The sequence below is a fragment of the Heterocephalus glaber genome, unplaced genomic scaffold (assembly GCF_053883595.1).
Source record: "Heterocephalus glaber isolate CG9 unplaced genomic scaffold, H.glaber_assembly_v1.0 deba00001429, whole genome shotgun sequence".
NCBI classification, from domain to species: Eukaryota; Metazoa; Chordata; class Mammalia; order Rodentia; family Bathyergidae; genus Heterocephalus; species Heterocephalus glaber.
Window position 1 is genome coordinate 18,087,611 of NW_028258294.1, and position 24,502 is coordinate 18,112,112.

At 35.8% G+C, this 24,502-nt stretch overlaps 1 protein-coding gene across 12 annotated transcripts in view; it reads left to right on the forward strand.

Annotated features, from left to right (window-relative positions):
- The window catches only part of Yap1 (Yes1 associated transcriptional regulator), a 110,892-nt gene that overhangs the window by 81,695 nt on the left and 4,695 nt on the right, over positions 1–24,502 (forward strand). For 3 of the 12 annotated variants that reach the window (XM_087212321.1, XM_087212322.1, XM_087212328.1), the window contains 4 exons: positions 4,672–4,865; positions 7,516–7,563; positions 19,698–19,828; positions 23,505–23,617. In XM_087212321.1, coding sequence (XP_087068447.1) covers positions 4,672–4,865; positions 7,516–7,563; positions 19,698–19,828; positions 23,505–23,617 — 486 coding nt within the window. The remainder of the gene's footprint in view (positions 1–4,671; positions 4,866–7,515; positions 7,564–19,697; positions 19,829–23,504; positions 23,618–24,502) is intronic. The other 9 variants (XM_087212323.1, XM_004870813.3, XM_087212329.1 and 6 more) reach the window with 3 other exon arrangements.

Below are 24,502 nucleotides of genomic sequence, written 5' to 3' on the forward strand. Positions count from 1 at the left end.
ATTTCACATTATCTATTATACCTTTTAGTCCTTATTTACACTTTCAGTTTCTCACACTAGAGAAACTGTTCAGTATTTATACGTGTGTCCTATTTATTTCACTTAAGAGTATCATCTCAATGTGCATCCATTTTTAGCAATAAATGTCTCTAATTTCTTGCTTTTTATGGCTGAGTAGTACTCCATTTTATTTAAAAAAAAACCTCACATTTTCTTGATCCAGTCTCCATTTGATGGACATTTGGGCTGTTTCCAAGTTTCAGCTATTACAAATTGTGCTGCTATGAACATGGGTGCACATATTATCACTGTGGTATGATTCTTTTAATTCTTTGGGGAAGATACCCAGCAGGGGAATAGCTGGGTCATTTTAAATGGGACTTCCAGTCCTAGTTCTTTGAGGTATCTCCATACTGATTTCCACAGTGGCTGCACCAGTATACACTCCCACCAGCATTGTAGCAGGGTTCCTCTTTCCCCACAGCCCCGCCAGCATTTGTTATTGGTTGATTTCATGATAGCAGCCATTCTTTCTGGAGTGAGGTGGAATCTCAGCGTTGTTTTCATTTGCATCTCTCGAATGACCAGTGATGTTGAACATTTTTTCATTTGTTTATTTGCCATTTCTACTTCTTTGTCTGAGAAATGTCTGTTCATTTCAGATGTCCATTTTTGGATTGGGTCTTTAAATTTGGGAGGTCTGATTTTTTTTTTTTAAGTTCTTTGCAGATTCAAGATAGTAGACCTTTGTCTCCTCTTTTTTTTCTTAAATAGCCATCACCAGGGCACCATGAGTAGCTATACTAGATTTGTTGACAAAGGTTAAGAAAATTGTCTTCATGTAATTTTTACAACCTCATGGAAATCAAGAGATTTAATTGTGTTTTTTAATGGCACCAAAGAAGCCATTTTTTCAGTGACAATATATTCATTAACAGTATGTCTGTGAAAATGGCGAGTTGAGCCAAGAATATGTATTGTCAGAGCATAAACTTTGAAATTATCAGCTTTACTCTGCAAATCTCTTTCAGTAGATTTTCCTATTTCTTCAGTTCATCTGCCTATAGTCTGGTGAGATAAACTGATTTTAGAAAAATTTTTTATAATTAGGAAAAATGTCTGCCACACTCTTCTTACATTATTTAATACATTCACGATCTGTAAATGGTTTTGATTTTCTTTGCAATTAGATTTACTAATAAATAACTAGCTTTTACAGTAGTCTTATAACTTTTTAAAAAGAATTGTGTTGATTTCAGGTCTGTTTATTTCTTTAATTCTGCTATTTTGTCTTTACAGAATATTCCTTGAGATTAAAATGATTAAAATGAATAATTGATAATTTGAATAGGAAGAAAAGGTCCAAAGGGGTGGGGAAAGGAAAAATTATGAGAAAAGGAAAAAATGGAAACAAAGTCTTTGTAAATAGGGAAGGGTGGAGGGGAGGAAGGGAAGGCAAGGGAATGGGGAAAAAAATAAGAACCAAGATACATCATGTACATGTACCAAGCACCCAATGATAAATGTAAATGTATTATATACCTAAAATGTACCAATAAAAGAATTTAAGGTAAAACAAAGTGAAGATAGAAGGCAAAAACGGAAACAAAGCTTCTGTACATGGGATAAAATAAAATTTCTTAAAAATTGAATAAAGAATGTAGGTTCTGGAGTCTGTGCCTGGGCTCAAGACCAGGCACCACAGATCCTAATTGTGGTCATGTTCTTTGTGCCTTGCTGCACATGTGTGAAATATGAGAAATACTAGTACCTACATTAAAGAATTCTGAGGATTAAAAAAAACACAAAATATTCCTTGATATCCATGGAATTTAACAGTATGTTTTTTGCATATGATATCTTTCTTTTGGTTACCAGGAATTGAACTCAGGACTTTGCCCTTGCCAGGCAGTTGGGGTGCCCCTGAGCTACATCCCCAGCCCTGCATATGATGTCTTTTCAAATTGTAATCTTTTCTGCAATGACATGTTTCTGTACAAATTAAACACGGTGCTCATCTGTCTGCTTTTTTGGTTAAATACTCTGAATATTCTTCCCTTTACCTAAAATTTTTTTTAGGAAGAGATTCCCCTTCCCCGTCTACCCCGATACTGGGCCTTTACACTGAGCTACATCCCACCCCTCCAACCCCCCCTTTTTTTGGGTACTGGAAATTGAACTCAGGACCTTGTACTTTCAAGGCAGGCCCAATGCCACTGACCTAAATCCCCAGCTCCCCACTCCCTTTTTGTTCTTGTTTTCTATTTTGAGACAGGGTCTAAATTGCTGAGTTGCCCAGGCTGGGCTCCAACTTGTGATCCTCCTGCCACAGCCTCTCAATAGGCTGAGACTAAGCATGAACCACCGTGCCCAGCTTCTGTTTTCTTCTGTGAAGCCATGTTGAATTTTTTAAATTAATAAGTAAATTAATAGTATTACTCTAGTATTAGCCTTGTAGTGTATGTAATTATACCAGTATCATGAGCACAACACTATTGTATACATTTTTATACTAACTGTACCACAGCTGCTGAAAAACTTAGTATTTTATGAAATAATGCAAGTTGAAGTTTAATAAGAGAATGTACATGTTTACTTAATAATAAGGACCTTCACAGGCACACATAGCACATAGATAGGTGAAAATATTATCATCAGTAATTGGTTTGTTTTACTCAGGAAGTCACACAAGCACATATAATGTCTGAGTCATCCTGGCTTCAACTGTGGGAAGCAAGAGTTAGCACTTCATTGTGCTTTCTTCTGCACAGCATTCCATTGTTAGCTATTTGGTCTTTGCTTGAGTTCAAATTGTGAAAAATACCACTAAAAATCACATAATGATGTTAAACAATGTATCATCGTGTAGAACCACATTACCAGCTGCCCAGGGCTGCATGCAGCCTGTAGACCATGGATTGGATACTCCTGCCTTAGCTAATTTTCTGCCTCAATGAATAGTCAACATAGAAATAAGGAAGTGTTTTTCAGAACATACGTTGTGTCACAATGCCATGCACTGAGAATTTATAAATGAGTAAGATATTGCCTCTGCTCCTAGGACAGTCTAAAGTTACAAATCTGTAAATCAGAAATTACAGTTAGGTAAGAAATGTCAGTAGACAAAGCAGAAATGTTTTGAGGCACTCCTGAGGGAAGGAGATTCCTTCTTTTCTGTTTTGGGGTGCTGGGGATTGAACCCTGAGCCTTGTGCATGCCAGGCACACACTCTTTCACTGAGCTATGTCTTCAGCCCAAGAAGATGGTTATCATTAGACTTTTTCTTTTTTAAGAGAAAATTTATTGAGGACTAGGAATGGAGAATAAGAATAGCTCCTGAGAGACAGGAGGGGTCTCAAATGGGTTGCCCTGTCATTGGACTTTAAGAAGGACTCATGAAGTTTGCTCAAGAAGAGGTAGCCATCACGAAGCAGCCACTGTTTTACAAAGAAGAAATCACAAGGATTGCCAGTAACTTACAGTGCTGTCAGTATATGCTGTTTAGCAAGGTTTGTAAGAGAGATTGGGTCTATAATTTTTCTTTGTTTTGATGTCCTTGTGTAAATTACGAAGCTTATTCTGGCCTCTTAAATGTTGGGAAATATTTCTTTGTTGTCCTCTGGAAGATGTGGTATCTTATAAGATTGATGTTATTTCTTCCTTATTTGAGCCTAGGGTTTTTTCTGGTCAGTGTGTGCTGTATTATAAAATTTTAAGAGGAACTGACCAAAAATTTCAATTTGAAATGGTGAATATGTTTCTCAAACAAGATTCTGTCATTCCTACATTGTATCAGTGGCAAAAGTTCACTAGTATAAAAATCCAGTCGGTTTCTCACCAGCAGATAGTGTATTATACATTTAAGTAAAAAGAGTTGACTACCCAGACTGCATGTTGGGTTCAGTGGTGTTGAATGAGACAAATATCAGATGCTTGTGGACTCATTTGATATGAACATAGATCATTTTAATTGATTTGCTTTATTAGGGTGATATGTGCAGTGAAGTATAAGAGTTGTTTTTATGAGTTTTCCTGCTCAAAGTATTTTGTCTTAGTTTTTGAAGATGAATTTTTAATTTTATGTATTTATTTATTTTTGTAATATGTAATGTGAAGTCATACCTTCATTCTTAGTTGCTTTGAAACTCATTGAATTGGTACTTGACATTTTTGACATGAAAATTGTATCCTGGTACTGATCATTTGTTTGATACTTGCCCACACAAGCTAAAAGTTGTTGCTGTCAGTTGCCTTCCAGCCAAAACAGTTTGATAGTCATGGTTTTTGGTACTTGTAGCACTTCCTGGAATCTATTAGTAAGTACTGAGGGTACCACTTTATTTACATGATTCAAACTTCAGAAGTTAAGAAAGTCTGTCTTGAACTCAGTGTTTCAGTCACCCAGTTTTCCACCTTCAGAGCCAACCAATATTAGTATGCTTCTTATCTATTTAATTCATACTTGCTGTAGCTGTTTCTTTTATTACTGCCTTTCATCCAGTAACAGTGATGACAAGAAGTTAATGTGACCATCATACTATTGATGGATTTTTAGGTTATTTTTAGTCATATTACCAAAAACCTACATTTAACATTCTTGTTTGCTTCTTAATAGCTGTTACCCTTTTCTTTAACTAGATTTTAAAGGCATATCTTTTTGCTTTATTTCAGCCATGAGCCAGAGAATCAGTCAAAGTGCTCCAGTAAAACAGCCACCACCCTTGGCTCCCCAGAGCCCACAGGGAGGTGTTATGGGTGGTAGCAACTCCAACCAACAGCAACAGATGCGTCTCCAACAACTGCAGATGGAGAAGGAAAGACTTCGGTTGAAACAGCAAGAGCTGCTTCGGCAGGTGAGGCCACAGGTTAGAAACCAGCCTTCTACTTTGGGGGTTTGTTTTCCTTTGTGAAGTTGGGCAGATTTCATTTTAGCATTATTAGTTACAGGGAAATATTTTTCTAAAATTAGAATGACGCACAAGCATTCTGTCTGGTTTTGTCCTTGTCTTAGTTTTTTGATTGGCTATTGATCAGATGGGCTATAACTTGTAAAATCCTGTATCTCAGAGCTGTTTTGGCCATGGTCATTGCACTTGAGGGAAAATTGAAGGAAGCAAGAATACTTCCTCACATGTATGTGAGTGAAACTGTGTATATTACTGTGTTTCTGAGGATTTTGCTAATGGGGATACTCTACAGCATCTCTTGGGGAAAAACATCTTTAAATGAATTATTTGTGTGGGAGGAATATACCATGTGACTTTTCTTGAATGGCAAATATGTTTCAGTATTGCCAAATCTTAATAATTCTCATTTAAAATAAGAGTTATACCCAAATAATGAGTTATACCCAAATTTAGGAGATCTCAATATGTCTTAAAATTACCTGTTTTTTGGGCTAGGGATTTAGCCCAGTGGTAGAGCCATTGACTACCATGTGCAAGGCCCTGGGTTCAATCCCCAGCATGGGCTGGGGAGTGGGATTACCTCTTTAAGAATGTTTTTTCTTACTGGGAAGGGTAGTATGCAACAGTCAGTAAAGAGTTTAAAACCCTTTATAATCATTGCCATACGTATTCTTTCAGGAAGAACTATTTATTGGTCTTTATATTGAATAAAAATAGATAATCTCATCTGAAAATTCTTGCTTTATCTTGTTTCAGAATATTTAAGATAATGTTCAGATATTTGGAATATCTTAAGCAGTATATTTCTCAATTTTTATATAAAATTTTTTGAATAGATAATAGAAACAAATAGTAGTGAAAGTGTGTAAAAGTATACTGGAAGGAAATAAAATGTTCTTTTCCGTTTCCTGAGTTCTTCTCTGTAGAGGTAAAGTCACTAAGTTTCTTGCTTTTTGTTTTTCCTCCCAGAAATATTGTTGACAAAAAAAAAACACATATCTATATTGTTTACCCCCCTAAATCATAACATACTAAATACAGACTTTTTTTTTTTTTTTTGGTACCGGGGATCGAACTTGGGTCCTTGCGCCTGCACAGCAGGCGGCGAAACCACTGAGCTAAATCCCCAGCCCTAAATATAGACATTTTAAAATCAGTTGTTCAGGGCTGCCGATTTATCTCAGTGGCATCGTGCCTCCCTCACAAGTCCAAGGTCCTAAGTTCAATCTCTGGTACCAGGAAAAAAAAAGCAATTATACTCTACATTTTTGTTAATAAGGGTATAGAAAATTAAAGATACATTTTTTTAAAGGACTATTTTTAAGTGTCACTTGAATATACTTGAAATTCCACAAAGTCAGTACTGTCTCTTAACTCTGATTTGGGATATGAACATCTGGTACCTGAGGAATTAAATACATTCATGGAATCTCAAACGGGCTCACCTTCAAATTGTTTGCACACTATCAGTGTAATTCTAGTGTGGTTGGCTTTAGCGGTGAGCCCTAATGGAGAGTAAGAATTTGGGCTAGCATGTGATATCAGGACAAGGTCTTGAAAGAGATGCTTCTTCATCTGCATAAAGAAGATGAAAAGTGAAAGCATAGTAATATGGTTTATTGTACCTCTGACTGACTTTCTACCAAATGTAGAGGAAAGGTATTTTTCACTTAGATAAAACTGTATTGTCATAACAAGGTAACACTGTCAATAATTTAATTATGTGGCTGCTAGAAAAGCATTTAAAAGTACGTTTTACACAGCCTGTTTTCATTGTTTGCCTTTCATTTTGTTGTGACTGAGTATTAATTGATCTAAGTTGATCTAAGTAATGCAGGTCTCAATTTCAGAACTATCAAAATCAGGAAACCTTAATAAGAAATAGTTATTTAATTGGCAACGTTGAGGTCTTGCTGTTTCTAAGGTAGTTTGAAGTTTAGAAATGGGCCATTTATTTTGTTGTATACCATAGATTACCCTGTTTGGTTTTTGTTTGTTTTTGGTGGGCAGAATGCTGCTACTTATAAAACTCTTCATTCTAAAGAATTTTTCTAAATCTTATTCTCGTTCTTACTCTGGGTGATGGGTCCTGGACAGAATAGCTTCACTTTCTTTAAAGGTAACCTCTTTGTTTCTTTATTGCCTACTGTGTTGTCTTTTTTATACTGAAGTGAACAGGTCTGTTCTATTCTTGTACTAATCACCTAGTTTTAAGAAGTTTTTGTTTTTGTTTTAGCAGTCTGTGTAATTTTAGTACATCTCAAGTTGTTTGGCTTCCTTTGAACTTCCACTGACAGTATTTCTTATCAGTGAAACATCAAAAATGTTACTTATTTCATCTAATACTTAGAAGCAAAGAACCTACCTGACTGTTATCAAAATTTTAGTCCCATGCTGTCCTATCCTCAATGCTTTTAAAAACTTCTGAGGTTTTAGTTTTGTTATGTGGTGACTCCATTGGCTCTTGTCTTCTTCAGTCTGCTGCTTCTTGGGTAGCTTGGGAATTCTGTGCTATGGTGATATGTCTGGATACAATTTGTAACTCAGCCTACACAGCCAAACTATGTGGCTTAAAGTAATTTTTATCCATCTTATTTTTTACTCTTAGGCAATGCGGAATATCAATCCCAGCACAGCAAATTCTCCAAAATGTCAGGTAGGCTCTTATATGATGTTTTAGCAATGGGGAAAAAAAGGTATTAGGAAAGCAAAATACTTGTATTCCAGGATCCTGTCCTCACTGAAGATTAGCCAGAGTATAACTTTGAGTCATCTTTCTACCAAGACAGTTAACATTACTTTTCCTATAGATCTGCACTTTCTCCTCCCTTCCCACTCCTCCCAGAGTTTCTAGTATTCAATTTGACTGTGTGGAGGTCTTTTTAATCCATATTTGAAGTGTATTGTGTGTCATTTGTACATCCTGTCAGTGTCAAAGTGTGTCTAATTTTTATGTGTATAGTCTAAAATTATGGGGTTTTTTTGAGACAGGGTCTTGCTTTGTAGTTCAAGCTGGCCCTAAACTCACTATGTAGTCCAGGCTGGCCTTGAACTCTCAGTGATCCTCCTGCCCCACCCTCCCAAGTGCTGGGTTTATAGGTGTGTGCCACCATGCCCAGCTAAAATTTTTTTGTTGTTTTTTTTTCCTCTGTACCAGGAATCAAAAGTCTTTAATGTTTTAAAGGAATTAATAGAACAGTAGCAAAAGATAGTACAGATTATTTACTTGGGTAGGCTAATTTTTGAAATCTTTGTCAGAGTCATGAGACTGAGGAAAAGAATTCTTTCTAGTGGATATTTCAAAGGAAGAATACCAAAACTGTCAGAAGAGGGAACCTTCCACCTGGATGGTGTTTCAGGTTTCTAGATTGGCATTTCTCCCTGATGAATACCAGGGAGCACAGGTTGTGAAGGTATCTGGTATAGATGGAAAGATTGTGGCCGTTTTTCCTGTCTAACATAGACTCCTATATGACTCATAAGAATTGCATTCTTGAAATTTAAAAAATCCCAAAAAGGTCCAAAAGATACAAAGAAATTAGCAAAGCTTTGAAGAAATTATCTTTCTCTTGGAGAGGCAGAAGCAACCATGAAACACCTTATATTCTATGTAGCTCTTTCCACAGTAAACTAAATAAGTGCATTGCTTTAGAATCAACCATAGAAGTGGGAGTTGACAGGATTCCACTTGTCCATTGGAGCACTATGCTAATGAAGTTCAGTATAGTCTTCAGAGAGATCAGTTAACTTTGTAATAAACTCTGTTCTTTATCTGTCTTATGAATGCCTGTTTCATCAAAACACAAAGTAAGGGAGTAATGTAAGTCATCTTCACTAAAGTAGAACATAGACATTGTTATGATGAGTGACACTAATACCACATTTGACCGTGAGTGAAGGGCAGCATAGTATTGAAGTCCTATAATGTGAAGACAGTTTTTCTTTGCTTTTTCTCTGAATTATTTGTCAAAGGAAGCAAATATAGGAGTAGAAATTAACTTCTATGATATTTGAGTTCAAGTAAAAAGCCAAAGATAGATGTTGAATTACCATGCCCTCCCCCATTGAGATCTTCAACCTTAAATTAACAAATAAATGCTTTTTAGATGACTTAGTATTTGAAAATAATTGCTGTTATTAAAATTATCATCAGGAGTTCTTACTTTTTTTAAATAGTAAAACTTTAGAAAAGGTGAGGCCAGGTTTAGTATGTGCGAGGCCTTGGGTTCATTCCCTAGCATCCCCCGCAAAAAGGAAGAAAAGATGAAGTGTATAAGTAATAAAATTTTAGCATACTAAATTTGCAGATTTGCTTATTTAAATTTACATAGGGCAGAGCAAAAATCCTGTGATACTTTTTGTTGTTGTTGTTTTGTTTTTGCTTTGCCTTGTTTGTAGTATCAAGGCCTTGTGCATGTTTTTTATTGCTGAACTAAATCCCTACCCCTCTTTATTAGTTTTTTTTACATTTTGAGACAAGATTTTGCTAAGTTGCCTATGTTGGCCTAGAACTTTTGATACTCCTGCCTTAACCTCACAAGTAGCTGGGATTAAAGATTTGCACCATGCCCAGTGAGAGACATATTTTTAAAAATTTGCTTTGCATATGATGCACATTAAAATAATTAATGTTCATGTGTTTTGTTTTGTGGTGCTGGGGATTGAACCCAGGGTTAGCACATGCTAGGCAAGCATTCTGCCACTAAGCTACATCCTCAGCAATTTTTTTTTTTTGTACCAGGGATCGAACTCAGAACCTTGTGCTTGTGCAGCAGGCACCAGAACCACTGAGCTAAATCCCTGGCCTGGCAATTTTTAATTGTCAACATATTTAATTGACACAGTTGTGAAAATGTCATTAAAAGTATGAACTTTCAATAGGAATAAATTTGAAGTAGCGTTCAGTTTCATGAAAACTGGTGGTATTTAGAAAAGCTATATGCGTTTTTCTTATGTTTTCTGTATGATCTTAAGGTAGATTTTGTAGGACAGAAAAGTGTGGCAACTTTCTTCAACAATCTTAAGGGTCATGGGAGACACCCCTATAACAAAAAGCAACATGGGGCCAGGGATGTAGGTCAGCAGCACAGCGCCTGCCTGGCAAGCGTGAGGTCCTGAGTTTGATCCCAGGTACCAAAAACAAACAAAACAAAAGCATAGTATATGTAATCCAAATTTTGTGTGATACAGGAACCTTCAGAAATGAAAACTGAAAGATTCCTGGAAAACTAAATTCTTACGCTGAGGTTTAATGAAGAATGGACAGCCATGTAGAATCTGGTTGGACAAAAGGGTGTGGCCTAATGTTAGACTATAAGGAAACCCAGCGTGACCTGACAGATTCTTCTATGGTTCTCAGCAAAGCATTCTTTCCCCCCTGGATATAGAGCAGGACCCCTTCTGAAATGAATTCTTAAGATCTAGTACGTAGGTCAGAGAATTTCTTTATGGCCACTTCTAACGTAGAAAGGCAGGGTGAGGTTAGAATTAATATTCTTAGGTTATATGGTTTGCTTTGTGGGAGAGGGGTTCTGTTTGCTATAACTGACCATGGGGAAAAGGAATTCTGTTTTCTCCGGTCTGCCTTTGGGAAGAAAGGGAAAGTAAGAAAAAAGGTCAGGAGAGCGTCAGAAAGAGACTTAGCTTCTAAGACCCTTCATGCTCAGAATGCCAAAGCAACATGCTTTGGGATGTTTTTTTCTGAGTCCCACCAGAAAAGTCAGTAAAGCTTTAAACAGTGTTCACAAGGATAATCCTGAAAGCACCTTCCAGTCTGAAAGAACAGGATGTATAAAGGCATATAACTCAGTATTTGAGTACCAGGCACTGTTTTTTCCAAGGTCTTTTTGTTTTGTTTGGGTTTTTTTTAAACCTTTCTAGTAGAAGTTAGTGCAGCTGAGTTAACAAACAGCAGTGATATCAATGCCATTAGTTTATTTATATACCTCATATGTGGTGGGATGTGGGAAGGTACCAAACCTCAAAGTTTTTTAATTACTAGGTTCAAAAGCTGTTAAAAACTTTGGTAGGATTAATAAATCTGTTGTAGGATTCTGTAATCATTTACAGTAATGTCACTATGGATGAGGTTCATGGATAATCCTGAGATAGGACTTAAAGGTAAAAACTTCGAAAAATAAAACTTTAAACCTTGTGTGGTGACACACACCTGTAATCCCAGTGTGCTGGGAGACTGAGGGAGGAGGATCACAAGTTCACACCTAGCCTAAGGCAACTGGTGACTTAGTGAGACTCTCTTTCAAAAATAAATAAAAATTAAAAATTTCTAAAAGGGGTAGGGATGTAGCTCAGTACAGAGGCCCTGGGTTCAATCCCCACTACCAGAAGAAAAAAGCAGGGAGGGGGGCGCATTTAATGTGCCTTCTTAGGTAAATGTGAAAATTTATTAATTTGTTAACTGTATTTGTGGGATTTTGTAATGATTTGTCCTTATAAAAGCTTAAAAAGGGCCGGGGATTTAGCTCAGTGGTTTCACTGCCTGCCGCGCAAGTGCAAGGACCCAAGTTTGATCCCCAGTACCAGAAAAAAAAAAAGCTTAAAATTTTAATTTCATTTTAATTCATGATTTTTATGTTTCAAAAACTTCTATTCTCAAAACAAACTTTGAAACTATAAACATCTTTGTGAGAATAAGCATAATAGAATAGAATAATAGAATATTATTATTAAATAATATAATAGAATAATTATAGATAATTATTATCTATCAATTATAGAATAATTTTCTAGTCAAATTTTTCTTACACATCCACGCTCTCCTGTAAATTGGAGAGACCTTTGGAGTGGGTTTGGAAATACATTCCAGCTTGTTTCAAGCCTTTGGAGAAATAGTTTGAAGATAGTCTGAGTGGGAATGTTTTTGCCTTCTTGTGTTGAAGAATGGTGTTTAATATGTAGCATTGCCTTTTACTGCACCTATAAGAACAGGTCTAAACTCTACAGCTTGGCTTGTGTGTCAGTAGTTTCTCTCTCATTGATTCTAGGTAAGCAGCTGTCCCACTAGTGCGAATCTTTGCCATCTGCCTTGTGTCTTACCAGTTAAGGTTCTCCACTCTCCCTTATACAGCCTAGGTCAGAACTCCTCCCCAAGTGTATTCATCACAAGTCCTGAAACTAATCACAAAATAAAAACAAGATATATATATATATAGTAATCTTAGCAGCCAGTGGAATTCAAATTTAGATGGTCAAAAGTATGATACAAAATTATGTTTGTTTCTGTGCAAATAATTGTTTCAGTCTTCATAGAAGTTATTGTGTCAGTATTTTACAGCTAGTGAATATTATGTAGTTGGCATTCTTACGGGCACTAATAAGTAATATATCATGTCAGTTACTGGTTTAATAAAAGAGTACAGTATTACTGTACTACAGTATTACTGTTGAGGATATTGGACTACACTGTTACCCCTCAATAGTAAGGAGGTTTAGACGTCCACAGTTTTACTCAGAGCAAAATAATGCTACTGTTCAGAGCCGTGTGAAAACAATTGCCAATCTTTTTCCCCTTGAGTTTAGTAATAACAAAGAATTTTTTCTCTGTTCAAACTGTTTCATTTTAGCAGTTGCCAAAACAGCTATTTCAAAATCCTTTTAACATTCTTTTCAACATTATCTCTCCTCTTTGAAGTCTTAATTTTAAATAAATCTAAACTCACTTGAATATTTCCCCGTAAGTATATTTTATTTTTGGTTGGTATGTTGAAAACTCCGTGTAAAAAGATTTAACCTTACATGCTGCATACTCTTAATAGGTTATTTTAATTACTTTATTAACTAAAATTGGCTCGCCCTTGCTATTTGACTGAAGGTATAGTAACTTTATTTCTTTGAAAAACAGAACAGTGTCGAATCTTGATAAGGCTGGGAACACCAAACTGCAATTCTTGTTTCAAATGTTACTTTTCAGAGTTTAGGATTATCCCACAGTTCTCCTAATTGTCCCTAAATCTATATATGTATATGTTTTCAGGTAAAAAAAAAAAAAATTGTCCTGAAATGCAAGTTAATTTGATACATGACATAAAAACATTAAGAAACAGAGCTAGGGGTATATAGATCAGTGATAGAGTGCTCATCTGTCAGCGCCTGAGGCCCTGGGTTCAGTCTCCAGCACCAGAAATTCACACAAATACTATATTATATGGATTGGCCACATGTTTAAATGACTTCATAAATTACAAAATATTAGACGACTTTTGAAAGATGTGTCAATTTTTTTTTGTTGGTATATGTTTGTGGTTCATAGTGAATATATTCATTAGGAGGAGTTGGTGCTTGTACATATCACATTTAGATCCTTTTTACTTCCCCTTCCCTTCCTCTCCTTTCCACCTTTCCCCATCCCTGGAACCCCTTTCCTTCTCCACATAGTCTGTCTCCTTGTTTTCTGTCATCTTGAAAAAAAGCAACCTGTGTCGAAAAATGGTATGGCAGGACCCCTGTCTTGAATAGTTGGAAGAAATCTTTTTCTGTTTTTAGTATTGACATAAATTTTTATCACTAAGACAAATTAGTCACAAGCTGTATATTTCTGAAGTTATTCTCCATTTCTAAATTTGAATTTCAAGTTTTCTAAGTTAATCTTCCTTAAACTGGTTATCACATCCTTCACTTGTGTGCCATGTGTTACCCAAAAATGGATATATTCTTAAATAACTCTATTTGCTAAAGACAGAAATTGTTTTAAGAAAATAATTAAGGTTGAGTTGGCAGTCCTTCCCCCAACTCATTAATTCTTGTTAATATTTTTATATGAAATGAATGTACTTTGTTACATTGGGTTCCATTTGGAAAAGTTTTAAATTGTGGCTGTTATTTAAAGAAATTATAAAAAGAATAGGAGGGAAATTACATCTAAATATGTAGAAAATCAGACCAACCTCTTTCCCCCTTATTAATACATGTATGTCTTTGGAGTTCATTAGAATATAAGAACAGTAGTAACCTGGCCTCCCCTCATAAATATACACGCATGCACACTCACACTCATTTATACTGAATCTTAAAATAATGGTGTTAATCACCATTATTTTTCAGAGTTTTAAGGATTGTTGTATAAGTCTTATGACTATTCCTAAATCCATCTGTATACTTTTTTAAGTTAAAAAGAAAACAAACTTGTTGATACTTTGGAAATGGTGCAAACAATAAAAAAAGAAAATCAAAGATTAGCTGACTATTGCTTGTTTTAATTTGGTATTTTGCAGTACTGGGATTGAACCAGGGCCTTTGTATTGAGCTACATCCCCTATCTATTTATTTTGAGATAAGGTTGTTCAGTTGCCCAGGCTGGGCTCAGTTTTGCAGTCCTCCTGCCTTGGCTTCCAGTGCAGGGATTTACAGGCATGTGCTACCACACCTAGCTGGGCTAAATGTTTCAAGAAGGCAGATCTTAAACATGGACTGGACATTTAGGGATGTATCCTACTCTGTGGTTTAGTCAGATTTCGAAAAGACAGGGACATGAAATGAGAAATTTAAAAAAAAAGAATTCCTCCTATAAACTGTCCTGCTTCTAGTGAAGAACAGATAAATTGTGACTTTTCATTGTGAGTAAGCTTTATAATTTCTTGTATTCTTAGCCAAGTATTATAAATATAAAAGTGAATTACTACATAAAGCTAAGAATTATTATTATTATTATTATTACAAAATACTGAATAGGACTGCATAGACCTTTTTCTAATGTATTAAAGTAACATAGTTTTATCAGTAAATATTTTGGATGAATAGGAAACTTATTTTATAGTTGAGTAAATCTTGTATATCTGTCTTTAAAATAAACTTGGGGGCATAATTGGATTGTCTACAACAAAACTGATTTTAGTTGAAATGTTTCATATTGAAAGTTACATGAAGCAACTCTAAGGAATTTTTGGATTTTTTTATCCTGAACACAGTGCCTAAAATTAGAATACTGATCTAAAAATACAAGTTTGTTCAACTTTTCTTTTCACAAAAGTAGTTAGAATAGTTTGACAGTTTTTCAAAAATGAGGAAATAAGCAAGTTACAGGACATTCAGCCAAAACTTAATCATGCTTCTGTTCTGTATTTCAAAGGTCAAATGGTTCTTCTAGAGTATGTGACTTTTTCTAAATGAAGTATTTTTAGGCTCATTTTCTTCTGTAATAATACAAAAATGTGACTTTTACCATTGAGCTTGTAAGTCTTAGCTAATTTGGGACACATTTGGAGTCAGAGTTCTCTGCATTACAACTAAAATCAGTCGTCCCAACTTGGTCTAGAGAGAATTTTCTAGGGTGGTTCATGAAGGAAAACATGCTTTTGCCTGCTTTTTATAGTGGCTTTTATGGACCCAGAGCCCAGCTGTAGGCATTGATCCTTCTGTTTCCCTCCTCTCATGTAAAATAGCAATATAATTCCTATAGGGTAAAAAAGACACTTTAAGGGCTAGGGTTGTACCTCAGTGGTAGAGCACTTGCCTAACATGCCTAGAGCTCTAGATTTGATCCCCAGCACCTCTGCCAAGACTTCAAAAGCCAGATGTAATGGCATACACCTGTAATCCTATTTCAGAGGCTGAGGCAGGCAGGAGATTGCAAGTTCAAGGCCAGCCTTGGCAACATAAGGAGGCTTTATCTTTAAAAAACAAAACAAAAAACATTTGAGATAATATGTATTTTGGCTTCATATAAAATTTGTCCTCATCATTTAGAAAAATAGAAAGGCGCTGGAAGTAGTCAGAAGTTTGAAAGCACTTAGGCAAGACTTAATTTTTAAATTCTTAATGTATCCAAGAGAAATGAAGGCATGTATCTACACAAAGCCGAAGTTTAGAAATAACCAAAATGTCTTATCAGACAGTCAATAATTAATTGTAGTATATCTTTATGGTAGAAAGTGACAAAAAGGAATGAACTCTAGCTATAATATGAATTAATATCAGGGTAATTTGCTAAGTGAAAAGGAACAGGCTATGTGAGTGCATTTATGGAAAACTGTAATATATAATATAATGACAAAAAGAAGGCCATTAGTTTTTAAGGGTGGGAACAGAGGAGGTAAGAAGCAAGAGAATATATGGGGAATGATTATGTTTATTGTAGTGGGAGTTTCAGAAGTGTACACATTTAAAACTCATTGTGTACTCTATGTGCAACCTGTCACTCAGTGAAATCTCAGGGCTGTTCAAAAATTAGTGAGGATGTCTAAACAGTGATGTTCTGTTTGTTGTCACTTGACTTCCAGATGTCAGCTGAACGTTCATGCTTTGAGTGTGATATCTAATATATATATGTGCTATATGTATCATTGGCCTTGTCATATTATATTTGTTTTATGTCAAATAATGCTACCACCCATTACCACCAGTAAAGGACCGTTTTTTTTCATTGATCCTCTAAAGCTCACTCTGTTTGAATCTTTAAGGTGTTTCTATAGTTTTGGAGTTTGGGTATATTCTTCGTTAACTTGGAATGACTTGCCTTCTTATTCACACTCCTAAGCCTTTCTTTTGTGAATTGGAATAGGTGGTTCTGCAGTATCTGCTGACAGTAAAATTCAGTTAAATCAAGCAAAAAATAAAGATTAAAGCTGAGTACAGCTGGTGATTTAAGTTCAGTGGTTCCGATGCCTGCCTTGAAAGTGCAAGGTCCCAAGTTCGATCCCCGGTACCAAAAAAAAAACTGGGTACAGTTGCACAGACCTGTAATACTAGCTACTCAGGAGGCTGAGATGAGAGAACTGTGTTTGAGGCCAGCCTAGACAACAAGGTGAGACTCAAAAAAAAGAAAAAAAGTATAGTGCCAAACTTCAGGGAGCAAAAACTTGGGAGAGTCTAGTCTGCCCATAACTTAGTTTTGACCTTACAAAATAATCTTGGAAAAGTCAGAACTTCATGAGAAAGAGTAAAAAAAAATGTTCTGGCAGCATTATAAAACTATAGCTAGTTGGCTTATTTCAGTAATGATTTACAGGTTAGTGTCATGTACTTGCTTTGTTCTAAAGTCACTTTTCATAACTTTGTAAGATGAGAATGGAAAGGATCAAAAAGAGAGGATAGAGAGAAAAGAAATAGGGTCTCCAGAAGCACTGGGAAAGTAAATTGGCCTTTAACTTATTTTCTGAGACTGGAAAAAAGTTACAAAGATGAGTGTGAATGAAGATACATTTGAAGGGAGCAGGAAGAGGTGGCAGAAGCTGTCAGAGAGTGGCAGATTGTGCATAATTGTCTGTGTCCTTATTTACAAGGCTGGAAAAGGGAAATGGATTTGACTGATTAGGAGCTCCAGTGTGCCATATTTAGAATATTTCACCATGATGACATGAGGAAGAACTGAGCAAGAAAACAGCCCCCCCCCCCAAAAAAAGTCAGTGAGTTCTCCTAAGGAACCCACCCAAGGCCAAAGACAATTAGTTTGTAATGATTCCACGCTGGATAGTTGTATGATTTTTTTCCCCTCCTCAAATTTCTCAGCAATCTCAATATCAAAATGAAGCAAGCACATTTTAGCATTGATTCAAGTTGCGGTTTGCTGGGGTTGAGATAAAATTATATGGAATCTGAAATATGGAATTCTTTCAGAAATCTGAAAGATATTTGTATGTTTTTCAAATGATCAATTATGAGCTCAGTTTTGTAGAGAAGGAGAAAGAAAGAAGCCAGTCGAGAGCTATTAGCGTAGAATAATAAAGAGAGAAGAATCGGAAGCTTCTGAGTTTAGAAGGCTGACTGGAAGAGAGTCATAAAGGAAGCACAAAAAGAAAATGTAAGATTTCTGGGAGAGAATTTCTAAGCCAGTTCTCAGATGTGATTGAGGCAGTTAATGATTGAAATGCATTAATGAAGTGGTCAACATCAATGCAGTTTAAGGATATACAGGAATTTCAGCTGTAGATTATTATGAGTTTGTACCTGGTTGTTTACAGTTCCAGGATGATAGATGCTATTGGAAAGAATTGAAACATGATCATTGCCCTAAACATGACAAGATTGTAGAGGAAGTTTGATTTCAAGTAACAAGATCTTGGTGGCTATATATGTGGAGTGATGGAGATAAGTGTAAATGAAGATCTTTGGAGTCCAGCATGAGATATATATATATATGTATGTGCAATGACAGGAGACCCTGAACCAAGCTCCAGAATTCTCCTGTATGTGATGCAATAGCTTACAAAAAGTACTTTGCTTTGTCGAGGGAAGAGGCATAATACTTGGGTATGCAGCTGAGACTGTGGATCCATTCTCAGAATGTTGGGCTTTTAAAAATATACAGGGAGGATAAAATGTGTAACATTAAAGAAAGGAATTTTATTGATACATTTACCAAAATACATGTACTTCTTTATGAACGTATAAATAGCGCTATCTAGAAGCATGTATTAACGACTATAATATTGCAGTCACAGTAAGCATGTATGGTGTTTTAAGCTATTTGCACCATCTGCATTGTATTGATGAAAATTCAGGTACAGTGAATACTGTTGTGTTGCCTACATTCATAATTGAAGAATATACAAAATTTAAGTTAAAATTTAATAAAATTAAGGTATAACTTTTTTCCTCATCCAAGTTCACAGACCTTTTAATTCTCTTGTGGTCCTCTGGTTAAGAAACCCTGATTTTAAGAAGTGGTATATCCAGAAGAACATAAATTGAATAAAAAGTAGTTGGTTTTGCATGGGAGAAATCAAAGTCTTGGAGTGGCAGTAAAGAGCTAGGAGATTATTTCCACACCTAGATGCCGTGGTGAATGTGGTAGTGAGTTAAGTGGAGATGGTGGGGCTGTGTAGCAGAGAGCAGACTTGACTCAGAAGAGGGGAGAGAGCTGGGCCAGTGTACTTCATGATTTTTTTTTAAATCCTTATTTCAGATCAAACCAAAAAAATGAAGGGAGAGGAAGCTGATAAGCAGTGAAAAATTCTCATCAGAGTAGAGAGCATTGAACAAATGAAAAGGAAAGATTAAGGACACAGAAATAGTGAAGTTGTTAGGATTATCCAGAGTGATACAAACTGTTGAGGAAGCCCTGGCAAAATATTCCCTGTGTTCTTGAATGTTTTGGAAGCCTGTGGAAGCAAGCCATGGGGAATCATCAAAGTAGCAAGCAGCCAGTAACTTTTACTCATATTTCTAGGTAGAAATCCGCTAAGCAATTGTTGGATACCCTTGAAAACATAGTGCCCTATTTTAAACATTATGGTTATGGTAAAGAAACTTTGGGTTCATATTTTTACTTCTGATGCCTTTTTGTTTTCCTCATTTGTCCCTGCTAGATGACAAAACATACTCTGTCCAGCTCAAGATAGAAAAAACTGAAGTTAAAATGAGATACTTGATAGCAAAGTACAAAACAATATTTGGGGATGGAGGGAATGGTTGGTGTTTCATAGTAAATCATCAAATGTTTTTTCTGCTTCTTTATTTTTATTGCTGGTCCAAACACATAAAACCATATGAGCATTGGTGAGTAAATACAAACTTTAAGAATTATTTTTTAAAGACCATACTTGCCATTTTATTCCAAGGGAGAACTGTATCTGACAGTAAGGAAAATAGCAAAGTATGTATGTTTTTGGGTTAATAAACTAGACAAACTTCCAATTAATTTTCAGTTGCTTGAAATGTATAGAAGAATTTGGATATTCTGATTAGGAAATGTATTAACTTTAAAGTAAATATTAATACTTAAACTAAATGTTAATACTTTGTACTTAGTTACTCTAATGTGCATTTTCTTTCTTTAAGTCTAACAATAAATTTGTTCATTCATAGATTGATTCTCTTTTGTATTGTTTATTTAAGGAATTAGCTCTTCGTAGCCAGTTGCCAACACTGGAGCAGGATGGTGGAACTCAAAATCCAGTGTCTTCTCCCGGCATGTCTCAGGAATTAAGAACAATGACGACCAATAGCTCAGATCCCTTTCTTAACAGGTTGGTGAGAGTGCTACTGGCGAATACTTGAAAAAGATGATAGATTTAAGATTATTCTACTTAGACCTTGTCATAGGCTGTATTGAACATTTGTGTGAGCCAGAAACCATGGCTATAAATGAATCTCTCCTTAAATGGCAAGTACAGTAAAAGTTGAGGATTAGAAGCCATCTTTGGGGATGGGGGATTTACCTCAGTGCTTCTGCCTGCCCCGAAAGCACAAGGTCCCAAGTTTCATCCCGATAACCAAAAAAAAAACAAAAAAAAAACAAAACCATCTTCGGTGAGAGGAAATGAACTGTTCAGACTTGTAGTTGGTTGGGGGCAGGGATTTAGCTCAGTGGTTTCACTGCCTGCCTCACAAGCACAAGGTCCCGAGTTTGATCCCTGGTACCAGAAAAAATATTAAAAAATAGCCCTAGACTTGTAGAGGGGTCACTTACTCGGTCACATGTTTGCTTCTGCCTGTACTGTTGACTTAATAGTTACTTAAAATTAATCGTGAAAGAACATGTTATGATCTCATTTTAAGGATCATTGGCAGAAATTTTCCACATAGCCATTCAACCTGAGAGAGGTTTCATCCAGCCACACTATAAGCCACATGTTCTCTTAAGGGCTATAGTTTGAAGAGATGAAATATAAAGTTGTGCCTCTTTCATAAATTCATTAAAATTATTAATATTTGAAAATAACATTGCTTAGGATGCTTCTTAGTTATCACAGTTGTTGGGTTTCAGATATTGCAATATATAAACTACTATGTTGACAAATATAGACTGAAACAGATAATATTTTTGGCCTTGAAAGCCATTTAATATTTGATTAAAATTCACTCTTCTGGGTTATAAAACATCTGTGGAGTTTCATTTTTTAGGATAGAATTTTTAGAATTTCTAGTTTTGATTTTTTTATTCTCAATCAATTTTAAGCAACATACTTTTGAAAAATAGATATTTTGGTTTAGAAAAGCTATTATGCCACCTTTTCTTCTCAATCGAACTAAAAACTTTATGATTCTAAGAGAAACAAAATATTTTATCCTTTTAAAAATATTTAAAACAATAGTACATCCCATTGTTCTCCCAATCTTGTACTGGTAGCCTAGTTGGGAATTTTTACTTTGAAAGTCTTTCGAATATATTTTAAGTTTGTGTTTAATCTTCTCACAGACACACACACAGTATTTAAAAATTCTACCTAAAATTGAGAATATTTACACCAGCTTGTAATTCTGAAGTTAAACTGCAGCTAATGAGGAAAGATCATGGGCCCAAAACTTTTTTTTCTTTCCCAAGGAAAATTTCAGATCAGGGTAAGCCCAGTACCTATTTTAGTGTAGACTTATGTTGATACAGGGTAAAATTAAACTATTTTTTAAATAAATGGGTAGACTACAGACCCTTTTTATAGTCATGTGTGCAAATTCTTAAAACTTTTGATAAGAGCTGGACTGTAGTTTGAGGTTCTTTTCTAGTAAGATCACAGCGTAGCAGATAATCAATTTACTATTTTGAGAAGCAGCTTGTACAGTTATTCTCTGTAGTACCCCCTGTGTCTAAAGCACACATCTGACTATGGCATATTTTTTTTTCTTGATACTCTTAATAATTTCTGTATGACTTACCAGTTGACTTACACTTACTCCTTAGGCTATAAGCATTTTTATTCCCCTAACTTGGCAGGGAGTTGACTCTTACTAGTGTTGCAGCGTTGTCTTACCCCTCCCTCTTGTTCTGAGACCCTTCAAGGCCAGCTCAGATGTCCTCTTCTATGAAACCTTTCCTTTTGCACATACAGTTCATATAGACCTGTATATAATTTATTGGTATATTTGTTCATCTTCCTCACCGAAGTTGTAAGCCTCTTAAAAAGTACCATTTGTAGTTTGTTGTTGTTGACCTCTGTATCATCACAGCCTAGTCTAGTGCCTGTGATAAAGTAGCAGTTACTTAGTGAACACTTAACTGAATTAGTAGGCCCTGCAGGAGGTAGGGTTCTGTAAGGAAGCAATTTCTAGTCAGAAAAATGGCCCTGTAAACTCTCCTCAGAAATGCCCATGTACCTCCCCTGTGGATTGAACTCTGCACAACTCTGTAAATTCACCTTCTCTCTAATGGACTCAAATGTCTAATACATGCCCTGTGCTGCATAGCAGTGAGAAGAGAGTGATGATTGGGACAAGGCACTTGTCCCAGATCAGGGCATTCAAAAATAAAAACAAACTACTTCCTGAGGCCTTTTCACGAACAATTGTGTTATCTGGTGTCAGAGGCAAGTTTGTGTTTTGTTAGATGTGTGTGAAGCGTATGAATCTTGCTGAAAGCTGGCAAAAGCTTATGTTAAACCAGTGGTTACAATATACAATAAAGGGGGTGGGAGGATAAGGCAAAAAAATGCGTTGAACAATTTAAGGAAGAAATTCAGGATACTGAACTTTTAACCTTGAACAATTAAAGCTTGTTTTTAAAGCTTAGGTTTGTTGTTGTTGTTAAACTTTTGTTGTAAGTTAAACAGCTGCTTAAATTTCCAAGATGTAGGGAAAGTTAAAGTTCATGTTCAGAACCATTAAGAAAAGTAAAGTTACCTAAGGTTTTTGTAGAACTCAGTTTTATAGTCAATTTCAGCTGGTATCTTTGTGCTACTAGATAAGGAGTGTTCTATTTGTGAATGTAATGTTCTGAGGATATCTACCACTCCTGTATGTAAATCTGGGAAATGTTTCACTTAGCCTAAAGTAAAAAATCTGTCTTAGCTTACGTTTTTCTTCAAGGGATGTGCTTTGTAGTGTCTTGTTTTGTTGATCTTTTCTACAAATGGGGCTATATGGCTGAGGATTTTTGGGTTCTTTGCCTCACCACAACAGAAGCAAAGAAATCAAGCTACAGGAATTCTTATCTCAGTGGCAGTGACTCATCTGTTTTGACCCAGTCCAAAAAGGAATTCTGGTTCTTTTATTTTGGGTTAGGTTGTTTGTTTGTTTGTTTGGCTTAAGTTCTCTGTACAAGAGCTAGGAATTTTAGTAAGAGTCTAGTGCAGGCCTGTCTTATTGCCTAGTTAGAGCTTTTGACCTCTCTGCCAATGCTACCACCACCAGGAGAACTGAGACTTTGGAGCCAACAACCTATGTGGAGCTTTTTAGACCCCTTAAACCTCTTACCACTACTGCCCCCCCGCCCTGCCCCATCCAGTGGTATCCCAGAGAGAGTATCTATGCAGAGAATTTTCTGTCAAGTAGGGAAACTAACTGGATCTGACATTTTTCTGTTACTGCCACAAAACGAAAAACCTTAAGAGAGATCTTGGCCCCTTAGAACTGCCAGCTTCAATTAGGATTAACCTGTCTATTTCATTTCACTGTACAGGGCTATGTATGGCCCTGAAGGAGAATGCTTGTTTTAGGTATTGCAGTATAAGAATTTCACTAATCCTCTTTGAGAATCTTGATACTCAATAGATATTTATTTTGCCTGGATTGATTTAAATTTTTTAGCATTGATATTTTTTGATTGAGATCTTTGTTGTTTTTATTTTCTAATTTTAATTTTTATTAGTACAAGTTTACAATACATAATGATTACATTCATCATGGGGAATTGGGACACATTTTTACATGCCCTTCCCTCCCCACTCCAGCATTGGTCTTTAACTTCTGTTGTGGTTGTGGTTGTTGTAGTGGCACCTATCACTCTCGAGATGAGAGTACAGACAGTGGGCTAAGCATGAGCAGCTACAGTGTCCCTCGGACTCCAGATGACTTCCTAAACAGCGTTGATGAAATGGATACAGGTTTGTATTTTTAATTGCTCTTAGAAACCTAACTTTTAGTAACATACCTGATAACATGTTGTGAGCAAAGGTTATTCAGACGATTAAAATTATGTAAACTCCAGTTCAAATTGAGGCTTCATTTACTATATGGTGATTTGTAATTTGTCTTAGTTTTTAAATGTCATGGATTGGGTATCTTAGCTCTAATTTGGATAAAACTGATAACATGACATTTTAACATGTTAATTGGCAAGATAATTGAGGTCTTTATTAGAGGTCTTTTCTCTTTATAGATTTGTGTTCTTAATTTTGAAGATTTGTGTCCTTAATTTCCATGTGAGTCATTGTCTGCTCTTTTTTCTCTAAGTATTTTTGGTCTAACTTAAGTGTTATGAGGCTCAGGAAACTAGGTGGGAAAGGCTTGGTGGTAAGCCCCACCTACATTATTATAAAAATATTTATGGAAATCTTGCAGGAGCTAAGAAATAACTACCCTGCAGGGGTAATTAAGGAACCATTTCTCCTATGACTTACTGGTGACCATTGCCCTGGGTATGGCAACTGTTAGAGCACGGGACAAGGCAAGGAAATGAAGAAGCTCTTTGGCTAGCTAGGTCTTTAGCTGATGACTTGTCTTCTGAAAATGTTTGGCACATCTTTTGTCCCTGTGTTTATCCAGCTCATGACAATGCTACCTAGCATCCGCAGCACCATTCCTCTATTTACTGAGAATTTAAATCATCCTTAGGGCCCACTTCAAATCCTACTTGTGCATGCCACTTATCTGTACTTTTTGAATCTTCGTTTCTTTCTTATCCAAACCCTTATTAATGAATTATTTTAATTTTTCCGAACATACAGTCTATTGAAGTTCTGAGGGATGTTAATGTAGTCATAAAGGTC